General features: G+C 40.9%; 1 protein-coding gene across 1 annotated transcript; it reads right to left on the bottom strand.

Moving 5' to 3' along the window:
- Positions 1–458: 458 nt before the first annotated feature.
- cckbrb (cholecystokinin B receptor b) lies at positions 459–23,481 on the bottom strand. The gene is made up of 5 exons (XM_084361197.1): positions 23,136–23,481; positions 10,711–10,962; positions 8,667–8,928; positions 5,872–5,999; positions 459–2,793 (listed from the first exon to the last, which is right to left on the bottom strand). The coding sequence occupies exons 1-5, from the start codon at positions 23,290–23,292 to the stop codon at positions 2,249–2,251; spliced, it is 1,344 nt and encodes a 447-aa protein (XP_084217323.1). The 5' UTR covers positions 23,293–23,481; the 3' UTR covers positions 459–2,248.
- Between the last annotated feature and the right edge of the window lie 1,447 nt (positions 23,482–24,928).

Raw genomic sequence — 24,928 nt, 5'->3', positions numbered from 1 at the left:
CTCTGTTGTACTTAGGGGTGTTTTTCTAATAATATATAGATTGTTCTTATTGATATTGACTGATATTATATTGTTCTGCCGTCAAAACAAGACGCCATAACAATTCAAACTGTCAAGTCACTCTTATCACATTTGCTACCTTGCTCACCTGCAAGGACATTGCAACAGATTAAGAAAAAGCTCTGCCAACCTAAAAAACACACAGGTGCCGAGCATCACAGTTTACAACCACAAAACAAGGCATCACCACTGCCCATCTAAGCTGTTCATACCACTGCAGTGGAGCCATGTTGAACTGACAACTCACTCATTTATCAGTTCCCATCTTGTTTCGAGTCTTTGAACTCCACTTCCAAACCTCTCAGGTTACAGCTTGCCTGTGATTATGTTGCCTGTGATGAATGAGGCAAATCAACGGTAGACAGGTAGAGTATAACATTGTATTTAGAGCCAGGCACTTAGTCCACAAGGCAACGGCATCACCATCATTAACACAAATAACATTCACAACTGACAGCAAAATATAAAACACTGTTTAGAAATTACATAGCAAATGATATTCCTGTTTTTATAGCTACATAATAACTGCCAAGTTTTAACTGCTTCCCTCACATGTCACATAGCCAACGGCTACTCACATCATCTGCACAACACACACATGCCCTGCAGTCTAAGCAAACAAATTGGCTTGGTCCACTGTAACAAGAGATAACTGTGTCCTTTTTTAAATGCTTTTTCATAGCTATGGAGGTATTTACACTGTAAAACCAGGTATTTAATAAAGGAGCTATATGTAAGAATTTTAGTTGAAAACATTAAAAAATTAAAGCTGCTGCAGGGAACTTTAATTTTCTGTTGAATCTGGTAGCCCCTGTGGACAAAAGCGGTATGAGCACTGCTGCTGCCTGTAATCAAGATCTTGACCTGGCTCGCACGTGCAATTTTTATGAAAGCGAGTGAAAGAAGAATTTTTTTTAATACTATTATTTTTTTAAACACAGCTGTTTGCAGGATGCATGAAAATGAGGTAATTATTTATTTGTGGCAATGTAAGATTAATAATCGTAATGTGATGATGGCGTAACAAAGTAAACTTTGTTTTCATCACATACTGTACCACTAGACTACAGAGCAGCTTCTTTCCTCAGGCTAAGACGCCTCAAGTCACCCTCAGCACTCTGCCATAAAAAATAGTTTTAATTTTATGACTTATATTAAAGGTGCAATATGTGAGAATTTTAGTTGAAAATATAAAAAAAATCACTGAAATTATAAGAATAATGTGAAGGAATTACAATTTTGACATCATGATGTCTATGTACTGTGTTGCGGAGATACCTACTGAGATTAGCATGCTAAACAACTAGCACTGGCCTGCAGCGGTCTGCGATGCTCCGAACTCTAAGTCTGGACTGCTAGCTGCACAGCTAACTAAGCTAACTAGCTAATGGCAGCTACGGTTGGATGGCGTTAGCCACATGGACAGGGAGCTAATTCTTACATATTGCACCTTTAAACTGATGATGAGACTGTTTCATGAGCATGTCAGAGTTCCTTCTAGTTCGTCTAAGATCAGCAACAGAATGTGATGAAATAAAAGTTCTGACATTATGTCAAAGATGTTTATATATTGTGCTGCAGAGATGTCTACTGAAGTTAGCATGCTAGCCAGGTAGTCCCTGCCCATCATCTCATAATACCTCTTTGTACCTCAAAAGGCAATAGTGAGTTACTGTTCAGTTTGTCCTCAGTCCAACATGAGTAAAGGAGGAAGTAGCGCTCCCCCTGGGCCACCTGCTCCCAGAAAGAAACTCGTGGCAAGGAAAAGAACGTTTGCATCGCCTTCCACTTGCTTTCCATTCCTTCACTTCCACAGCTTCTGGCAAGTACAGGGGTGAAGATGGATGCTCTTTTACACTGGTACGTAAACAGCTGCTAACAGTGACTATTTATAGCTTATAAAGGAAGCTAATGTATAATGTTACTGAGACTGTTGATATCATATGTTAGCTGTTTGTTGAAAGAAAGACACCGCAACCTTCTGCTGCCTCAAAATTGTGTGGAGTATGAATTTGACAGGTGGCCTATTCTTACATATAGCACCTTAAAATAATCCATACATGAGTTTACTCACAGTCATGATTGAAGCTTCTATACTGCTACACACTGTTTTTCCACTCCACTTTACTGTCCCTATGAGCACAGATTTGGCCTAAAGATAAAGGGTGTGGGCTTGCATCCATCTGCCTCAGCAGGTTCCCATGGTGCTGACTGTAGTGTAGCTGAACTTGGACATGGACGCTCCAGTTGCCATAACGTCCTCCTCGTTGTCCCGTAGCCCACGACGACGACGATGGCGCTGGCAAGGTGCGGCACAGCACGAGAACGTGGCGAGCAGAGCTTTGCGGAAACGCGTGTTCATGAAGCAGTAAATAATTGGGTTGACGCAGGCAGACGTGTAGCACAACAAATGGATAAAAGCGATGGGGGACCCTGATAGGGCTTGTTTGGCAGAGATGTCGTCAAAAGCCCTCCAGGTGTTGGCACAGTATAGAGGCATCCAGCAGAGAAAGAAGAGGACAACAATGACCACCAGCATGCGGATTACTCGCTTCTTGGCCTCCAGCTTGGCCTCAGATGTGTTGCTGCGTGGCCTCTCTGCCTTGGTTGGCCTGGTGGATGTAGACATAGTGGACATCTCCATCGAGTGCGGCCGCTGGGCGACGTTCACGTAGCAGCCATCTCCATCATCGCTGCCAGTAGACACAGTGGAGGTCAGTCCATTCTTCACATCTGTATGAGGGAAGAGTAAAACAGAGGAGTATTTCTGTTAATAAAATTTATCAATATAACATCCCCTAACATTTGAGTAATGTTTTTATTTTGTGTCATACCTAATGCTTTTGCTTTACTTTCTAGACAAATATATAGAATATATATAAATTAATATAGAAATTATATCGATATATCAATACAACGTCTCGTTTTAAAGGTCCAGTTTGTTTCAAGTCTCATTCCCAACTCGTCACTAGTGACACTTTAGGATCGCAGCCGACCTTACCTGCAATCCCAAAGTGTCAATATTTCAGGAGCTGGGAATGAGACTCGAAAATCAATGTTCTTACAAATTGGACACCTTAAGGTGTTAGTGACAACATTCAGCCACTAAATGTGGCATTCCATCTCCCCCTCCACTGCATTACCGTCACAACACCGCTGTTGTTCGAATCATCTTCGGGCAGCACAGTACGCTGGGCGCATAAACACACAGTAACACTGGATTCTGCTCTGATCAGGAGCGTTTACCGGCAGGAGGACAGCTCAGAGTTTATTTTCTTTTGGGATTAAAAGTGGATTTATTCTCACTTTCATCTCTCAACCTCTCTGCACTGCTAAACTGCTGAGGTGTGACCTCTACTGTCAGGTAAAATGTATTATAATTCTCTCCCCAATGAAACATGGCCTATTCCCCCACTGGTACTGGATGGATGGACAGACAGACAGACAGACAGACAGACAGACAGACAGACAGACAGACAGATAGATAACTTTATTAATCCCTGAAGGGTTATCATAGCAGCAGGTACATTCAAGTACAAATACAATTAAAATACAGGGGCATTAGTAATACTTATGTGCAGTCAGTAAGGTCTGTGGATTATTGCTTTTAGTATTTTTTATACCTTATACCTGAATTTTTAGCTTCAGTTTTTCATTCCCTTCTCGAGAAATTTCATATATTTGACGAATATTTCTGCCACTGGATTAACACGTATTTGAAGTGTGAAACTGAGTGCGCTCTTATAATGAACTAATTTCTAAAAATCCTAAATTAACACATAAGTCAAAGTGCCGAAGCCCTGTGATGACACATGTGGCCATTTGTAAGGTTTGCTTTGAGTGAATCATCGCTGTTAAAGAGCAGCAGCTCACCTTAATGGAAAGAAGAGTGACTTGTAATTCTTGCTGAGCCACAGAAATCATCCATCAGCGATATTGCAATTGATTGATAAAATCTAATAGTCTAGCTTTCCTTCTACAAAGGACAGTGTTCACTCAGTATATTAACTAATAAGAGCCTGAAGGCAAGCCAATACAAACAGGAAGTGGTAGTGCAGAGACATTATATGTAATTTGCAAAACCACTGCTGGATTATTAAATCAGAAACATTTTCCAAGAGGTTATTTTAGAACTTCATTATCCTTTTCCCTCTGATTTCCTGTTTGTTTTTGTTATTTTTTGTTGTTTTTTTTTGGTTTTGACCTCTGCTCTCCGTCTCTCATGTTCTGTTTGGTTTATTTTTTCTACAACCTCTTTCTCTCTGAGACCAAACAGATGGGGATGTCCAGGCCCGCAGCTGCCAATTCCATCCTCTAATGGAGCACCAGCAAACACACTCCATCCTGCCATCATCCCAGACACACTCTCTCATGCCCACAAAAGGTTATGTTTCACTTAACCTGCACACATTACAGTGATTGTGGCGCTAATGAAATCATCGTTGATTTAAATTCCTTATCGTTCACACACTCAGTCATGTGAAAAAATGTAAATGCTAACACTAGGGCCTGGCTGGCAGGTGCTGGATTGTGTGATTTCAATCAAACACATCATTAATCTCAAACATGGAATACTGCTCGGCGAGTGACATTTATATATTTATAATCTGTCCACATTATTGAAATTACAATCCAGTATATTACAGTGCTGGAATGGTCACAAAATGTCAGTGCTGTGTTTAGAAAGGCCCAGTCCAGATCGTTTTACGTCTGGAAACTGAGGCCAATAGAAAGTTTTAAAATCAGAGTTTTGTTTTATGCTGGTGTTGTTTTATACTACATTACCACCTGTAATAGGGACAGCATTAACACATTTATTACAGGTTTGACTCTTGTTTCATTAGAAAAGGATTTGGAGGAAAGAGGTGAAACCACAGCTGTGAAACTTTTGAATGACATATTTGCTTTTTTCCAGACAAATCGGTTGTTTTGTTATTATTGGGCCCTTTTTCATGTCCATAACTAATTATTTGTTAATTGATCGGTTCTATTAAATATATTGCCTTTTTTAATTAGTGCAGGCTGCCGAATGACATTAACGTCTCTTTAGAAAACATATTTTAGTTAATGTGTTCACAGCTCCGCTGATGTTGTGGCAGTATGTCTTTCGAGGTTTAAGGTTCAGGGTTGAAGGTTCCTTTACTTGTCATTCTAGGAGACAGGGTCGTACAACGAAACACAAGTTGTAGTTTTGAATGTGATACAAGAAAAAAAAAGATATTTCATGGTGTGAGTTTGGAGGATGAGTTCAGGAGTTTTACAGCCTAAGGAAAGAAGATGCTTCGTAGTCTGGTGGTGTACCAGCGGAGTATCTTTTGGCAGCAGGGTGAACAGACCGTGGCTGGGGTGGGTGTTATCTTTTAGTATCCTTTGGCCTCTGTGCAGACATCTTCCCTGATATCACTGATGCTTGTTGATTGGTACCAATGCCAATGATGCTCCGGACAGTTGGAAAATGACCTTTCAGCTTGTATGAATCTCACCACCCTTTACACAGTGAATTTTCTTTTCTTTTATCAGGATGATAAATAGGATGAGGAGAGGTAACACTAACATATTTGAGATAGAAGTCAACAAAATATAATTTGGCCTGTGTTTGTGTTTGTCTAGAGACAATGACAACACAGACAATAGTATACTTTTTTGTATTTAGTGTTGTTTTTCCTTATTGCTGTGCTTTTGTGTATGTTTTAGTAGTGTGTATTAGTTACTGAATGCTTCCTCTGAGTCAAACTGCCCTCTGTAATATTACTGTAGGTGAAGCTTTACTGGAGCATGTTTGTTTTTCACATGTTCTGTACATGTCCTCACCAGTAGAGTCTTTTTTGTGGCCCATCTCAAAGTGGATGCCTCTATAAAGTTCCCTGGAGATCAGTCCGTAGGCCACGATCATCACCAACCCTGGGATCGCAAACAGCACAAGCAGCAGCAGAATGTACCTAAAAGAGACACACGGAAGAGGTTAATATCCTGATGTTCTTGCGTGAGGATAATCGTGCTTACAGGTACTCATATAACCCCAGCATGTACCTTTTATGTATTAATGTTTTGCCACTGCCTGTAAAGACCTACGTTTTTGTGTTGTTTTTTTGTTTTTCAGAAAAAGACATATCCGGTGATCTTTAAAAAACCCAGAATGACGTTCAGCAAAATGGACTTTTGTAATGACTCAATCTACCAAGATGGAAAAAACACCGAATTTCTTATTTGCTAAAAAAAAAAAAAGGAGAAAAAAAGATTTTTACGCTTTTTCCCCAAGTTGCAGTTCCTTCCTAATCCAAAACAAAAGGGAAGCCAGAAACAACATATATTCTTGCTCAGTTGCTCAGTTCCTCAGTCATTCAGCGCTCACAAAATTACAAATACTTATGTGACTGTCTGTTTTTTCGTATTTACAAAATAACTTGTGGTCTCAAAAGAACACACACTCACATAACTGTGTACAAATACACACAGACACACACAGAGTTGACATTGAAATTGTTGAAATTCCCCCAAAGCCTGTTCCATCCTAAGTCCAAAACACAAAACACACTGGAACATCCGTCTGTTCTCTTCATCTGTCCTAACGTTTCCACAAAAATACACCCAATAGATGGAAAGTATGAGCTGCTAGAAACGCTCTCCAGGTCCAAACACGGACGTAAATTAGATGTTTCAGTGTAGCAAACAATGTACACAGACACAGTTCATCTAAAGTTTATTTGATATAAAACAGCACACCGTCCGAACGGCAAGCACTGGAAGACAGAGGAAAAACAGTTAAGTTGAAGTTTTATGGTAAGTTTAATTTTATGTGCTGCTGAGACCTCAGATACCCTGGAAATGTAACTGATGATGGATGCATAAGGGGACGACAGTGTGATTTATGGCAACTGTGGGTATGTGTGCATTTACTATTCTATGTGTTACTTTTATCTGTCAATGAGATTTACTTTATTTATTTATTTATTTAATTTATTTACACTTTTTCAAATTCGTGACCAACTGCATGAGGAGAATTCTATTTATAACTGTACGAGTTTTATGTAATGTGACTACTTCAATGTTAAAATGACCCTAAATTTCATTGTTGACACAAAAAAAGATGTTTTCAGTGCTCAGTTAAACCTGATCACACTGTACAGAGTGGAAAAAACCTTCAATGTATGAATCTAACCCCTTAATCCAGCACAAGGACTTTCTATCACGCAGCCTTCTTTGTCCTTCCAGTGGATTAATTACAAATTAATCTTTAAGAGGTTATACCGACTATTTTTCTGTATAGACTCAGACATTTCAATATTCAACATAGCATTATGCATACTCTATTTTCTGTTATGCTCAAAATAGCAAAATCTCATGATGTGTCACCTGGAAGCCTGTAATAAAACTTAATTAAATTGTTTGAATGAGTCATCTTCAGTGTCTTGGAAATAGGCCATTATGTGATTTCTCAAGGCGTCTTTTTCTCCACATCTCTTTTATTTGAAGGAATATTTTCATAATAACATGGAACTTACTAAATAAGAAAAGTGTCTTTTCTATTACAAAATAAGTAAATTTTTAAAACAAACAAACAAAAGACAGAAAAATAACATAATGATCATGTCCACTGACTTCATGGCTCTTATACTTGTGCTCCTGTTCCATTATATTTAAACATGTCACTTATAAACATGGTAATTGCTGCCTTCAAAAGGAACTTGTGAGCGTGTGGTTACAACATGCGAAGTCATATATATAATATGCTTGAATTTAAGTTGGTGAAAACACTGCTGCTAGGCAACAGCGTCTTAAAGCCACTGTGGGAAACAGTTTAGCGAGCTAGAAAACACATACAAATATGGACATTTTCTCTGACTTATTATAAAATTACCAAGAAAAACTCTACACAACTAAAATTACAATATATTATCCCATGGTCTGGGTGAATACTTGATTCTGATTGGCTGGAGGGTGTCAATAAACTTCAGATATAGAGACACCTCTGGATCTCCTCAAGTATGTCCGGCGTTACTGCCTGTTTTCCGTTCTGAATTCATGCGCTACATCCTGTATCTAAAACGAATGGCGCTGGCTAAACTGTCGATAACAAGCAATGGATAACTCATAAATAGGTGAGTAACCCAATTGATTTGATTTGTTGCTGGGAAAACTGATGTTGTTGATGTTTATGTGCGTTTACTCCCCACTTATTTACTTTGAATCTTGTTGGACTAACATTAGCTTTCTGGCTAAGAGTTGAGCTGAAGTGTTCAATGAGCTGAGACTAGTTTATCTCCCATTGCTAAGTTCTATCTGAGGTCCATTCTTTTTACTGGAGCAGTGAACAACGTGCTTGTTAAGTCAGTGAAAACTATTTGGCCCCATATTATTGGCTCTATCTATCAGCGAAAGTTTCATCATCGGTGGATAACCGACAATATACACTTCCCATTATCAAGCAGACCCAGTATAGATCGTGCAGCCCTACTTGCTGAGACGATGGCCAACTCTTGCCTCTTTTGTTCAATAAGAAAAATGTAGTAATTATAATGAGAAACTGAGCTGATTTGTTTTCTTATGGTGCAGAAAACTGTCGTTCTGAAAACTGTGGACACATCATTTTACACCCAAACACTCACCATGTCTGTTCTGCCGTCGCGACGGGCCACTTGTGGCGACACTGGTGAGCAATGGTGTTGTCAGGACGCTCAAAAGACTCCAAGTGACTGATGACTGGATACGGGATCATAATAACGAAGGCCAGCACCCATGTAGCAGCGATCACCCGATAGGCATGGGACCGGGTCTGCCACACCCGTGACTTCAGGGGGTTACAGATGGCGCTGTAGCGCTCAATCGCTATGGCAACCAGGCTAAATGTAGAAATGCTCACTGATATGCCTGTAGGAAGACAAAACAGATTATTTTAAAAGGAAGTAAACATGCGTGCTTCTGTCGGTTCTCATATATCTTTTTATCGTTTTGATGAATGAAAAGTTATTATGTGCTCAGAATAGTTTGGACTCGTAATAAAAGGCAACAAAAACATGTTTGTTGATGCGCACGTTACATCTGCAATAACAACAGAGAACAAAATGTGGCACTCTGTGGAGACGCGCTTGCAAATGAATATAATGCGAGGCGGGGAGGCGGGGATGTTTATCTGGGTCTCGGTAGAAGAAATCATGTTGGTCTAGGCCACTGATGTGATCTGCCGTCTCTCTCCTGACACGGCAAGACGGGAAATTACTCTTTACCTGTCTTATCCATGTCCTCGACAGGAATACAAACAGTGTGTGTCTGTGTGTGTCTCTATATGCGTGTGTGTGGTGTGTGAGTCAGGACCCAGGGATGTGTTGTCTGTACCTACGAGGGCAGCTTACAGCAGATCCCACTGAAGCAAAGAACAATCAGCCTCTGTCTCTCCTGTGGGTTCATCCACTTTTCTTCAGTGCATCAGGATGATTTCTCTCGTTCATTCATGTGCTTTATTTAATCCACAATTTTGTTCAATGCTCAGATGGCTTTTCTCTTGCGGTCAGCGCGATGTTCCTGTTCTTTGTCCCAAACTTTCACACGATCGCAATCATTTTGTTGTTGTTCTCTCTGTTAATAACTCCATTCATTCTCTTTTTTGATTCACTATATACGCTCCATTTTTACGCTCATGCTTAAGAGGTTTGCATTGATGCTTTGATAATGTAGATGATGAATTTTAAGTGTCGCTCACATTACATTAGCTAACTGGTGTTCTGGGCTCATGGATTAAGCTGTAAGTTAATCGTGTCGGACATGAGCCACCATCCCAAAACACCAGTATTTGACAATCTGGGAATGGAATTAATGATCGACTATCTTCATCCTGAGAGTTACACAGCGTTGCTTTAACTGTGCAGAAATTAAAGTGGTATCGATCTTCTCAACGCTCTACAAGAAAGTGAATAAGCATATTTCCCAAATGTCAAACTATTATTTTGAGTAAATGGCCTGAAAGAAGCACTCAATACCGAGATGAAAATCCCCTTGATGTGATGAGGAGAAAGACCCCTTACTCACTTAAATATTAGCGGCACAAAAGCATCCCGCTGAGAATCCACAACCTCCCACCAAAAGGTTGGATGATGAAAATGGTCTGTGGATGTGACACAGTTCATTGGTAATCTATACTTTTTCTAAGTGGTTGACAGGAGGTCAGAGAACTTGTTAGCTCCCTGATTGCTACTTGTTACCGCGTTTTGTTGTGGCTCGGGTTCATAATAAAGAGGAATCAATGTGGAGGCTGCATCTGAATGGAGTTTTAGTTCGGCAGTACAATAACGGGCTGCTGAGTGCGAAGCCCCCTCTTCATTTTCTATTAAATGCCAGTCAATCACTTCTCAAGGCATGATGGGGTTAGCCTGACAGACCGACAGAAATGTCATTTTGTTTCCATTTAAATCACACAAAACAGGATGGAGCGATTTAGTTTTGTCAGGTTTGAAGACAGGATATACACGGATACCACAATTGGGCTTAAATGTTAGATAAAGGAGGAGATTGGTGTAGATAAGTAGATAAAGGAACAACGGAGTGATTTTGGAAACATTTATGTGATAATGACGGCAATTTATACACATTTTTCTCCTTCCGAATGTTATTATCTTTCCTCGCCTCCTCATCACAAGCCCCCAACCCTTCTCTCACCCATCAGGTAGGACACTATCTTGCACATGGCAGCTCCAAAGATGAAGTCCTTGAGGATGCTGGGGATGAGCGTGAAGGGCATGCAGAAGACGGCCATCATCAGGTCGCTGACGGCGAGCGACAGCAGGAAGGTGTTGGTCACCGTGCGCATGCGCTTGTTGACCGTCAGCACCACGATGATGAGCAGGTTGCCAATGACGCTCAGGAAGAAGATGAGCGAGTAGAGCAGGATCCGCAGTGTGTGGTCCCCATCTAGTGCAGAGGAAACAGGAGCAGAGGATTATGTTGCTAAACTAATTGATTGGTTCTGTTTTACACGATGATCAATACAAACACGTCTTAATTGATCCGAACAGCTTTACGCCAATAACGCTGTGTGTAATTGTGTCTTGTAGCTGCTTCTTTGTTCGTGTGTTTCACATTCCCTGAGCCAGTTTGTGACACTGCTTCCTCGCCTGTACAGAAGAAAAATAATGCAATGCTGGACCACGACTACCATAAAAAGATGTTCAGGTAATAAAATGTCAGTTACATCAGCTGTTTGTGAAAGAAGAACCCAATGCCACAGTAAAGACGTCACAGCACGCAGAGCAACAGCACAATTTATTCTAAATAAAGACACATAATGCAGAGAAGGAACATGGAGGTTGAAAACTGAAGTATCAAATGTTATCCCCTGAAGGTGGTTTTGTCCATCTGACTGTCTTTGGCCTACAGTTAGAGGGTGACAGCCGGTGATCATGAGGTGACTCAGCACTGGTCCAGGACTTCAAGTACTACACTGGAGGACCAACATCAATTAATCAAATCAATATTCCAGGGCACACCAGGATACATGGATTTTATTAATAACTGCATTCAAATCAACAAGGAGCGAACAAGTTCCAACGGGTGTTTCAAATAATTAATTGGAGGCACAGTAATGAAATGCAGTACTGTAAAAGCCAAGAGGATATGCTTTACAAATACTTACATAAATATAAAGTCCTTACAATAAAAAAAAGTGCTGATACCATATGAGAGTAGAACACAAAGTTACTTAAATGTTACTTTAAAGCCACAAAAGTAATATGAAGCAAGAGTTGAAACAAAAGTGTCTAAACGTATGATAATGATGGTTATTTACTCAAGAACTGTATTTTAGTACAATGTTGAGGTAATTTTAGCTTATTCGAGTATTTCAATGTTATGCTTCCTCATGCCTACATTTTATGGGGACATTTCTACTTTTCACTCAATTTATCTTCAGCTGCAAAATTGAAATTATACAAACAAAACAAAAAAATGTGATATGATACTGTGCTATAAACTGTCCAACTGTATATAAAGTAGCTAACATGTGCTCCACCTTGAATGTACTTTTTTGTATCTATACAAAGAAGTATCATTACTTTCACCCGAGTAAAAGATGACACGGCTTTTGGCTGGTTACAAAGGCACAAAACAAAAGGACAGAACACATGGAGCTAATTAATACAGTTTATTGTGGGCTGATAACCCATATCTATTAGCTCCATGTGTTTGTCCTTAAGGGCATTTGTACCACTTCCTGTGTTGTGTATCAAATCTGCATACCAACATTCATATTGTCCAACCTCAGAGGTGAACGCCTCCGTCTTCCAAACAAAATAGTGTTACGTGCAAATTACTCCAGCCTTGCAGCCCCAAAGCCTGTCTCCGCCCTCGGCCATCAGCAGCTTCACTGGATCATATCCTGTAAAGTCTGTGTTATCTGCCTTCTCTGTTATCTCCACTCTGCCCCCTGCTTAGACACAACACTTTTTAACGGGTTACCTTCTGTGTCTGTATCCTGGGGATTAGAGGCACCCATGTGCGCCACATCCGCAGGACACAAATCACAGCACACACATAAGCCCAAACTTCACTGACACAGTCGTAGAGGCATGTTCAACCGAGCACACTCGAGCCTTAATCCCCTGAAAATACGCAACCGACAGTTCCTCAAAGGCCCTGGTAAATTAAAGAGTAAAATCTGAAAGTACATCTAGAGAGGGTCTTTTCCCTGCAAAACACCAAATACAGTATATTACTATCTCTCTTTCCTCCTCTTATTTCTTTTCGCTCTGCACGGCTGTTTCTATGAGGCTATTTTCACGGCCTATTCTCATCTTTCTGGCGTTTCACCTTGATCTTTTACACCTTATGGAGTGTTCTGCATTTTGCGTAATTTGCTTTATTCCTGTCCATTTCGTCTCCTTCGCTCTCTATTAAAAGCAGAAAGCTTTTAATGAAACCAAAACAAGCCTGGCTGCTTGCACACAGCAGCAGCAAAACCGGCCACGCACCTCAGTGACTGATACGGTACTTATAGATTTCATTTCATCATGAAGACGCAGGATTTCAGTTTTGTGCAATGTTAAGTACGAGTTGTGTTTTGATCAGAGGCACAGAATCTGGGGTTAATCGCACAATCATTAATTTATGTTTTCTAGCTGATCAGCACCCTCAAGGTTATTCTTTTACACCTCACCGACTCCCAACAGCCTCAATGGTATTAAAAACACAAAACATAATAGCATTATTTCCCTTGGCCTGTGCCACATCTGTTACACATCTGGAGTAATCCTTAATCGGATTCATATTGATTCACAGTCATCCACTTGGGATGTAAATATGGGAATTGTGCACAACAGGCAGGGCCACTGAATCCGAGCTCCACTCATCCGTCCGTTTATTCAAAAGTTCAGGTCGAGCTGCAAAAATCCTGAATCAGCTGCACAGGAGCTGCTGTGAAGTCGAAGGGGAACACGTCAAAGACGGGATTTGGCTCCTTCAGATACGTGGTGCATGCGTGAAAGCAGGATGATAACATGACATTGATTGATTTAATTCTCTCGTATCCACCCAGCCACTCCAAACTGTTTTTGTTAAACTTGCAGGCTTAGTGACGGATTCAGGCTCAGCTCGCTCAGCAAAAGTCAATCTGTCTTTCTCAGTCTCGCTCTCAGAAACACACACACACACACACACACACACACACACACACACACACACACACACACACTCTTCCCATCTAATGGCATGAGGCTTCACCATCTGTCTCACACGCTCCTATGCAAATAAAAAGCAGTTACCTCTAATATGGTGCATACTGTTCTGCTGACAGAACATCAGGGTTTCTGCACCAGAGCAAATGGCAGCAACTTGGTGTTTAATTTTGTGCTTGTGTGTGCACATACATCTGCATGAGCTTAATGAAAATGTGCAGACAAATGATTGGTAAGCGAGAAGAGCCCACACTCTGCTTTATTACTGTCTCTCTCTCTCTCGCCTAATGAAATATGTTACTCCGGCTTCTGCCTAATCGAAGCCAATTAGCTTTCCTGTGTGCTCGCTGGCTGTGCAGGAAACACTGATAACACCCTCAGCACATTTACACAGTTACTTCAGGCTTGCTACTCCTATTCATGTGTGTACGTATGAGGAGGCAGTCGTATTAGTCACCTTGTTCACCAGAGCTCCACCTGCACTTGGACTCTAACGTGTTGATTCTTCCCACGAGCCGTCTAAAACTACACGTTCTGATGCCATGGCGATTATTAAAACCAGCATCGTGAAGCTCCACTGTGACACGAAGCACAAGAAAGCAAAGCAAACTTACCCACTCAAATCTAAAATAAAGACAGCGTTCTTTATTGAGCTTGATTTTGATAATTATCAATAAATATTTACCCTTGCTGAAAGAGCGAGAAAGCGAAAGAGAGCGAGGGAGGGACAGAAAGAAAAGGAGAGTGCACAGGAAAAAAGCTGCCCTTCACCTGTTGTGTGTATTCTCTACAGATACAGACAGTAAAACCGTAGTGACGCTGGTATGATGTCGATACGACTGTCTGCAGGGTGTTTTCAGCTCTATTTCTGCAGAGAACCGCACGTGTCACAGTAAAACAGGCAACTCTCTGAACCTCTGGATGAAGCGCCCTTGACACGCACGTGAGAAGCGCCGGCAGTGTGTCTGTTGTAACCTGTTTACAGACAAACTACCTGAGTGTTTTTAACAGAGCTGGAAAGACTGCTGAAAATCTGTAAACAAGTACAAGTACAGTTACATTACTGCTTTATTACTCAGTTACAAGTAAAACTACTGGCATTAACAAAATACTTAAGTAAAAGTACAAAGTATCCTTCTCAAACATTACTAGTAGTATTAGTTACTTAACGTTGGTATTCAATGCGTTATCAATAGCAGATAGCTGCGCTCAGCACTCAATTATGTTTTCAAAAGTAACAAGAACAAGTAAATTTACAGACTCCCACCTCTGGTTTTTAACATTATACATGTTAGGATTGTAAAGCAAATTCAGTATCTGTCAATGATGGAAAGTAACTAAGTACTTTTTCTAAGATACAGTTTTGGAGAAAGATTTACAAGCCACCCTGCTACACATGAAGTAGTTAAAAGTACCCACACCTTTACTCATGCAAGATTAGAGTGATGCTTACATACTAATTTGCAATAAAACAACCACTAGTCTCTGCGTCTGTATTTGTCGTTGTTTTCAGAAATTGATATTCATATCTGCAGCTGCAAACTCTTGGATTTCAGTCTAAATGTGCTGTTGTAAAGTGGATCTTACAGTTAGTTATACAGACATACTCTCTCTCACACACACACACACACACACACACACACAATGTGACAGCTGAATGAAAATCGTGACAGACTATGACATGGTTTAAAGCCGCTCTGAGCAATAATTTTATATGAATGAACACTGTGTAATGTAAAGGAGAGGTTATGTAAAAGCGGTTGCTCGTAGTGAACCCATAGAGTCATCACAGTCTCCACAATTCCTGCAATTTCTTTCAGCCTTTTGTTTCGGTTTTACAGTCCATAACTTTTCTTTTTTTTTCCTGCATTCAACGCTCCAAACCTTTTGTATTTTACCGTATAAGTATGGTTTCCTATTTGTATGCCTCGCAGTGCCCCATTCAGTAAGATCACAATTCCCAAGAGGTCGAGCTTCGACCACCAGTGTGTGCACCGTTGAATGAGATTATTTATTTCTACCTGCCTTTCATATCCGCTACAGGTCTGATGGAAGGAAAGCTGCAGGGTGCGCAATTCTCTTCTATCACTACAGCCGACTGACTGCAGTGGTTCGATCCCTGGCCCCTGCAAGTCCACATGTCGAAGTGTCCTTGGGCAAGAAACACAGCCCCAAAAAATTGCTCCCAAGTGGCTCTTCAATCACTGTGGCCGTGTTCTGATTATTGGTTCTGATGAGCAGGCACCACCTCCTCAAAACACCAGTTCATGAATACATGTGTGAGAATAGGTGAATGCTGACTTGTGTTGTAAAGTGCTTTGAGAGGTGTAGAAAAGGTGAATAATTAAAGGTCCTATTCATAAGAACAGTTGATTTTTGAGTCTCATTCCCGACTCGTCAACTACTGATACTTGAAAAATGAATGAAAGTTATAATCAGCTGGAACTGTACGGTGTTCAGTGCCTATTAGCATGTAAGTAAGACGATGAACATAGTAAACAATGACAAGCTGTCAGCACGTCAGCATTGTCATGAGCATGAGCTAGCTTGGCTGCAGACGCAATATGAGCTGCTAGCATAGGCTTCTGCTTTGCTTTGCATTAACCAAGTAACCGATGAGGTGTAGCTGTAGTCTAACCTGTGTATTTTTTTCTCTTCATGCACAGTCTAAATAAGTGGCACTGCAGTCCTGAACAACATGCTGCAATCCCTGCCCTTTTCATGGCACATAAATACTGTATACTGGACATTATGAATAACACATTTCACAATTAGGTTTGCAGTCACTTTACAGAACTGGTTAAATACGCCCCTCAAGGCACAGAATGATTGACTCCTCGATTACACTTCAACAGTGTTGAACACCTACAGAGAAAGTTGTTAAACTGTGATGTCATGATATCAGTGCTGAAGCCAAACTGCTGGCACGGGGCCAACCCACACAGCTCCTTTTTATTTCAGACTCGTGTGACCACATCATCACTGCTGTGTCTGCTAACACCTCTGAACCACAGCACGGAAACACTCCATAGATTCAATATTAAACACTGAAGCTACTATACAACTCCAAAACTGAGGCCTTTACAAAACCAACAGTGTCAGTTTGGCAATGTTTAGTTTGCAGTGAGCTCCATCAGTTATTTGAAGTGCTGTTTCCAGCTTAAAGAGCCAAATGATAGAAGTGAAGCCTGAAGCGCTGGAGGTGTGGAGAGCTGGTCTCATGGGAGTGTACTGTGCTGTGCCCCATCAGCCGTGTCTGACCAATGGCTCTGGCACACAGTGTGTGTTTACAGACACGAGGCACGGTGAGCAGGGTGTGTAAAAAATGACTTTGTTGGACCATCCAGAGGTATTATATTTACAATTATCTAACATAATCTTAATAAGGTCGAGGGACGGTGATTCATTTTATCTTGAATAGATTTATCTCCCCTTTATATCTTAATAGAGTGCATTACCTTCACGTTCCATCTCAGTTATGTACTGTATCTATAATTGGTTACTTAAAATTCATGCAGGATGTCTGCTTTAATGGACACGCTTGTGTACATGCAAGTCACGGTTTAGTTAAAATGTCAACTTTTCCACATCAATCTGAAAGCTTATGTTACCATCAGTGTGAGTGTTGGACTGATTTTCTGCTCACAACTGCATTAAAATAATTTCTAAAAAGAATGCAGTGGTGGAGGCTATTATTGGATATGCATTGAAATAGTGGATGAATTAATGATGAGGTTCATACTCCCAGCCATGAATATTTAAGGATTCATCTGTTTCCCTCAGACACTATATTGACTATGAATTAACCCCCACTCTCAGTCTAATACATATGCAGCGTGTGTCACTTTCTATCCCAGTCGGCCCTCGTGTCGCTGCACCTATCAGGAAAAGAAGCCGGCTCTGCTCCGGTAGAACCAAAGTATCGGTAAATGTCACAGCTAGTGGCTAATCCAGCATGGTAAATGTCATCTAAGCGCTGTCGCTAAGCCAACAGTTGATGGAGGCACCGAACAGAAACCACGTTCTGCTGACTACGGCGCACGAGTCGCAGAGCCCCTGGTCACTGCGGTCGGTGTACAAAACAACATGTTGCTTGGCGCGCTGTGCGGGCACGTATTAAACACCTCAGCTGCTGACAGGCAGTGAGATGAGGGGGTGTGAGCAATGGGGATAGTGAAATACGCACGAGCAGGCGAGGTGGAGCGCTGAGAGAAACTGGTGGGAGAGGCGAGGGAAATGAAAAGCAGAGGAGGGTTTAATTTTTTTGTCTAAATGCATTTTGTGAGGAATGAACTGCTTTGTGTTCAAGGATTTCCTGGCAGTGACTGATAACACTTCTTTTGTTTGCCGTCATTATCACGACCTCCTACCAACTATAACAACTTTTTTTGTTGATTTATTCATCTATAAATAGTGATTCACCTGTGTCCTCTGCTGTGAACAAGGTGTGACAGACTTCCTTTAAAGCAGCTATGAGTAATATCACATCTACAGCAGGGGCGTGAGAGTCTTAAGGGTTGTCTTGCAAATCATACATGGGCTGCATCCAGCATTTTTAAAGGTGTTTCTGGTTGAGCGATATGTTTCCTCCCAGCGCTGGGTGAGGTTTTTCCACACTTTGTGATGTGTTAAGTGGCTGTGTCAGGGGTGCTGTCAAAATCAGTGGCGTGAATCTCACAAAGCAGTGACGTAATTAAACACATACATGTTTCACAGATATTTCAATAAGCCATGGGGTGCATTCTGCATCTTTTAAAAAGGTGCTCCAGCTACAGTACAATCATTACATAGAGGGATGTGCTCCAGACAGATTTATAAAAGAATGTGTGTGACGTTTGCCAGACAGCCTCCTTGTCTCGCTCAAACTCCATGTCACCAGCTTCTAACGCAGGTTTTCTGTTATTAAACTGTAGTCTCAGAGCCTATGCCTCATGAAATCTTCACAAAGCTTCTCCAGAGCTACAGAGGGTGTTGTCCGACTGTTTTCACATGCTGAGCAATAGTCCCAATGACTAATTAACCTAAAATTGATGCGTAGAAATTGTTTTGGCGTTCCCCTTTACACGAAAAAGACAGTAAATGCAAATGTTTCAGCGACTTCATACCAAGAAAACATGGTTTCAGCAATTGGCCTTTAACAACGTATGTTTATGTTTAAGTGGTGAAGCCCTCAAGCTGCCATGTTGATTAATAATCTAGATTTTTGGGGACAAAGGATGAAGTCATTGGTGCTGGTAGAAAGCAACAAAGTGTGCGCAGAAGGAAGATTTGGATGGATGGCTCAACAAAACATCAGAGTTTAGGCGGAGACTGCTGTTCGTTTCCTGTTTCCTACAATAACATGGCCATTGTCTTTTACTCATCTTAGCCGTGTGATTAATATAATAACCATAACAGCAAAGTTCCAGGTGCAATATGTATGAATTGGTCACCTGTCAAATTACTTACTGTCCCAAAAATGGGGGGCAGCATACATCAGAGTAATTGCTAACTGCTGCTAACTGTAGCTGCTGTTAGCTAGTTAGCTCAGTTAGCTGTGCAGCTAGCAGCACATACTGGGAGCTCAGGGGCCAGGGAGGTGTTGGTGTTTACAAGGCTAGCACAGGAACTTTGGACTGGCTGGTTAGCATGCTAACTTCATTAGATATCTCTGTAATAAAATGCAGACGGCATGTATTTCTTCACATTCTCTTGATAATTTTAGTTTTTCGAATGCTGTCAACTTCTCAAATGTTTACATGTTGCACCTTTAAGCATGACAACAATTAGTGCTTAATGAGGCCATTACCCAAAACACATTTCTACATTAACCGCACCAAGTTGTTTTTGTGCCTAAATCCAATCCAACATTAATGATAGCTTTGTGAATTCATTCAACTAATTCATTTTTCAGCAGTGATTTTTAACTATTTTTGGTCACATGGGGAAATGATCTCAAGACACAGAAGACATTGTAAGCGGCAGTTAAAAGCAACATATTTTGTGTTTGTGTTGTGTGTGTGGCGCTTCAGGAGGTTTGATTTGTGGAAATCATTTTGGTGGGAAGGAAAACCGGCAAACTATATGTGGCACATGCTTTGATATCCACGGTGTGCACAGCAGAGAGGGAATCTGATGGTGACACAACTCAATCAGTCAGAGTGACGGACAGAGAGAGGAAATGAGAAGAATGAGCAAGCGTTGTGAAGAAGTAATCAAATTCTGGAGTGACAGAGTGAGTAATGATGGTGACAGCAGCTGTATAGGGTCAGACATCATTTTTCCGTCCTCGGTGGTCGTGTGACAAAGATACAGTGGGAATGCTAAATAGAGAGAAATAAGGCAGTGGAAAGTCAAACTGAAGAGAAGTGATCATCTGTAAACGCCACAGTGTGTGTGGGAAATAACTTTTTGCAGCATAAAAATGGATTACGCTCCCAATTGATCTATACTGCTGCCATTCTCATCAGACACCAGACACAGTAGTGTTGATCTGTACTTGTCCGCTGTGTCCTCAGTGGGTTTGTCATTTGCATTTGTTCTGATTTAGCTCAGTATATTGGGTCATACACGTGGCTGGTTGCTCAAAATTACCAGTGGTGGAGTAAGCATTCAGATTCTTACCACGAATACCACGAATACCACTATAAAAATACTGTACTTACTAATAAGTAAAAGTCCTCCATTAATGCATCGCTTAAGGAAAAGTACAAATCATCAGGAGAACATACTGAACGTATCAAGAGTAACAGTACTCTTCGCAGAGAAATGGCCCCTGTGAGATGTATATTTATAAATTATTACTAATGCATTAATGTTTAAGCAGAATTTTTCATAACAGATCGATCTGCTGCTGACTTTCCTGATTCATTATTTACTGTTTGGTTTGTAAAGTGTAAGAAAGAAGTGAGAAATGCCACCAAAATTATCACAGTGACACCTTAAAATGTCTCGTTATGTCGGACCAACAGTCCAAGCCTCAGACATTTACTGTGATTTAAAGGAGCAGTTCATCCATAAATAAATCCATTCCTTTAAAGGAATAGTTCACTCTAGAACGAAATTCAGTCATTATCATTGCGTCCGAGACGACAAGGTCCATAAAACTACACAAAAACTTTGCAATATTCCTCCATACTGCTCGTCCGCTGCAATCCAAGTGTCCTGAAGTGGCGACATCCAGAGTTTACTCGAAACGATGTCATTTAATACATTTTTCTAGCCTAAACAGTCACTATGCTATATTTGCCTGGAGGCACGCTCCCGCGTGCACACGAGTCTCCCTCACAGCCGACAACACTTGGATTGCAGCGGACGAGCAGTATGGAGAAATATTACAACGTTTTTGTGTAGTTTTATGGGCCTTTTCGTCTCGGGCGCCACTTACGCTCGTTATATGGATTATTGTTGCCGGAGGGTACCCCCGCGGGTCTCCAGCTGCACTTTGAGGAATAAGAAACTACACTGGACTTCTCATCAGCATGACGGTGAGTCGGTAATGACTGAATTTTGTTCCAGAGTGAACTATTCCTTTAAGGCGAGCAGCTAATGATCACATTTGAGAGGCTGACATCATGCAGTATTTGGCATTTTGTGCAAAAAAATAACTAATAATGAACCGTTTATCAGAACAGACGACTTGTTGATTAACCAACTAATAGGGCTACAACTCCCATGATCCCATGCTACTGACATCTTTTGTTTTGTTTGAGAGACCCCCTAGCAGCACAAATTACATACAAAATTCTTAAACTGTCATGTTTGTAAAATCGTACTTTGTTAAGTAACTACGGTCGTGACAATAGATGTCAGGAACATGAAGTAAAAAGTACTATATTGAATTCTCTCCAACATGTAGTGCAGTTAAGAAAAGTGTAATGAAATGGTAATGGTACAGGACTTGAGTAAATGTACTTAGTTACATTCCCACACTGTAAATTCTCATCACTGGTGGAGAAGATTTTGAGGTAATCGTGGGAATGACTGAAACTGTATCAACAGTTAAGGAGCCGATATCTCTCAGTGATGATGTTGAGCTACAACACTCAGCAGCGTAATGAAGGCACTCAATCTCTGCAGCATCTTTAACGCACACACAGCCCACACACACACACCTCATCAACACATGGAAACACTGACAAACAAGCACTGAGGGCTGGAGGTGGATGGAAATAGCAAGTGTTGATTGATAATAAAAAAGAAGGCAGGTGGAGATTGAGACTGAGAGGAAATGCGAGAGTGATGACGCACTGTAATGATGTTTCTTGTTCACAGAATCAGATCGAGGCAGTTTTACTGACATAGCCCAAAATCTGAAATTTGCCTCCAAGGGTTTGACAATCCGTGCAACATACGACGCGGGGATATATTTTGTGCCCTCACTAATTCAATACAAAAACAGCAGGAAGCAGCATGCCGCGCAGTCCAAACATGAAGCCATCTGACATGTTTTTTTCAATGAATAAATCCTCTGTGTGGGCAGGATTTGATTCCTGACTATGACACACTTCCTCTCTCTGCTCTCTGATCCCTGTTCTCACAGTATCTTCATAGGTTTACACTTCCAATAAAGAAAGATAAAACACTTTTCCACTTTAAATTACAAAAGCCTGTTCTGCTCTGTCATGTGCAGAGGTGCCAAAGCCATCATACACTGTAAAGATATTCACTGTATAGTTTTGATTAATGGCTGATGTGTTAAGTGGACAATCGCATTTTTATGTGTTTTTCAATATTAGGCTAAAGTTAAGATTCTTCTTTTATGTGTTGAAGGGAGTGAAAACCACACCCTGCAAAAAACTCAAAATCTATATCAAGAAGGATATTTGTCTTTAAGAAACAATCTCCTACACTGTAAGCTATAAAAGTTGACTTTTCCTCACTGTAAAATCTGACAAAGTGAATTAAAAATTCCTTAAAAGGAATAATGAATAATAGATTACCTCAAAAATACCAAGAAAAGCAGGTTAGTAATTTCAACTTTCAGCTTGTACATCTTAAATTTAACAGTCTAATTGGTGATTTTGAGATGATCGGATCTGTAGATTTTACAGTGTAGAAAATATCATTTTAGTGACATCATTTGTTTTCAGATTAAATTTCATCTTGTCCACGGCAGATTGATTTTACTTATTACAAGCAGAAAGCATCATGTCTTCATTGTTTTGTTTTAAATTTATTTTGAAAGTGTCTTTTTTTTTTTTTACAGTGTAGAGTCAGTTTACTCTGCTTTTAATGAAGAGACCACCTGCCTGACAGGTATCTCACTAAACCTCACCCAGCCCTGACTGCGGACATTTCACGGGGAAGCCCGAGTTAACATCTTCCCACACCAAACCTGACAATTAAAAGGCAAACAGAAACTCTCTCAATACGAATGAGGTCTCTGCTTCACCTTCTAATTCAGCTCCAGGTGATACATGTTGAGTTGCCTCTCACCTTTCTGCCTCATGCGCTGAGGAATGAGGAGTGTGGACACGTTGCTGTAGCTGGTGTTTGTCGTCTCCAAGCTGCCGTTGGCCGCTCCGCTCTGCAGCGCGTCAGTCTGCGCTCCGACGCACTCCGGGGATGTCTCATTGCGCGCGCAAAGCTCCATGTTTTCTCTCTTTTTTATTTTCTTTTTCTTTTAAATCTAATCTTGTTTCTGAGGTTACGAAAAGTTCGGTTCGGATTTTCTGTCAATTCTCGTCTGAGCCTCTAATGTGGTAAAATAACTGGACTCTGCATCCATTGTCCTGCACGCTTCAGACTTGCCTCGGTCTTCCAAAACAAACAATAAACGGTAGTTTGCCTCTTTCTCCTGTATTTACCCGCCTGCACCGTGGACGTGTCTCACTTGGCATCACACACGGCGGCCAATGATCGGTGCGCACGAGGGGAGCATGGCGCACTGCTGCGCGTTGTCAAGTGAACCGCGTGGAGAGCGAGTGAGCGCGGACTAAAGTGTGAGACTAATGTCATGTAGGGTGTGTGTGTGTGTGTGAGAGAGAGAGAGAGGGAGAGAGACTGAGTGTGTGTGTGTGTGTGTGTGTGTGTGTGTGTGTGTGTGTGAAAGGGGGGGTGGCAAGTCATTGGTCAGTATGTGGACACATGTTGAAAACAAGGACTGTTTGTTTATTTAGTTTGTTTAGGCATAAAACAAACTGATTTTCCCCACATGAAACAGTTCCCTGTGCGCCACTATTAGGAACTATCATCTGAAACATTATCATCCAAGATTTCACAAAGCAAGGTAATTAATTTCTTGAGGTTTAAAACAGGAAACAGATGGCACTGTAAGGCTTAAAAATAATTAAGAGGTTTAATGAGCTCAAAGCAAGAAGTACAGTAACACTGTGTTAATGAATAACAAATTAATGCCTCGGCTTTTTTGAGTGATAATCCCATGACTATTGGGATGACTATGACTACCTGAGTCCAGATAAGCGATCATCTTGTCTAAATGACAGGACGCTTATCTCTTTCATTTTAAAGGGGCACTTTGTAGTTTCGGAGAAGAAATTCAAACTCAATATTAATGAGGTAATAATACAAACTCAGAAATATTATTTTTTTCCATAACTGTATAAACAAGCTGTTCTCAGAGGAAAATAAGGTCCTCAGAACATTGTTTGAAGCTAGAAAGGTGGCAGGGTCCGCCACATACAAACAAAGTAAAACAGTATGAAAGTGTGTTGTCCTTTAAGGTCGGTTTGTTTATTCAGTTTATTCAGTCATGAAAACAAAGAGAGTTTGTTCATTTAGTCTATTTGTTTAAATCTACATAGTGCACCTTTAAAGTAACAGATGTAGCCTCGGGTGTATTGTAGAACTGCAGGGCGATGAAGATGAAGAGATTTGACAGAATTCAGAGACAAGATTTGAGTACAGGGAGAGACAAAATGATGCACGTTGCACTGACTTTCTGATCATCTCACAATTGTTGGCCAATTAAATTAGGTGCAGTGTGTTGACGCCTCATCTAAACTCTGAAAGCCTAATGATGAAGAAGGTTCAGGGTTAACTGGCGACTCTAAATCCCCCCTCAGAGTTAATAATGTGAGCGTGAATGTCAGTCTGTCTCTATGTGTCAGCCTGGTGACCTGTCCAGAATGTAACCCGCCTCTCTCGCACAATCTCAGTGGGGATTGGCTCCAGCTGAGACCCTCATACATAAACTGATGTATAGCCCATGGACGGCTGGGGCGCCTTGTGACTAAAAGCACCTGTGGCAGTTTTACATGCGCACCGTC

This window comes from Pagrus pagrus, assembly GCF_965226575.1.
Source record: "Pagrus pagrus genome assembly, chromosome: 9".
NCBI lineage: Eukaryota > Metazoa > Chordata > Actinopteri > Spariformes > Sparidae > Pagrus > Pagrus pagrus.
This window is presented reverse-complemented; position numbering and strand designations above follow the sequence as displayed.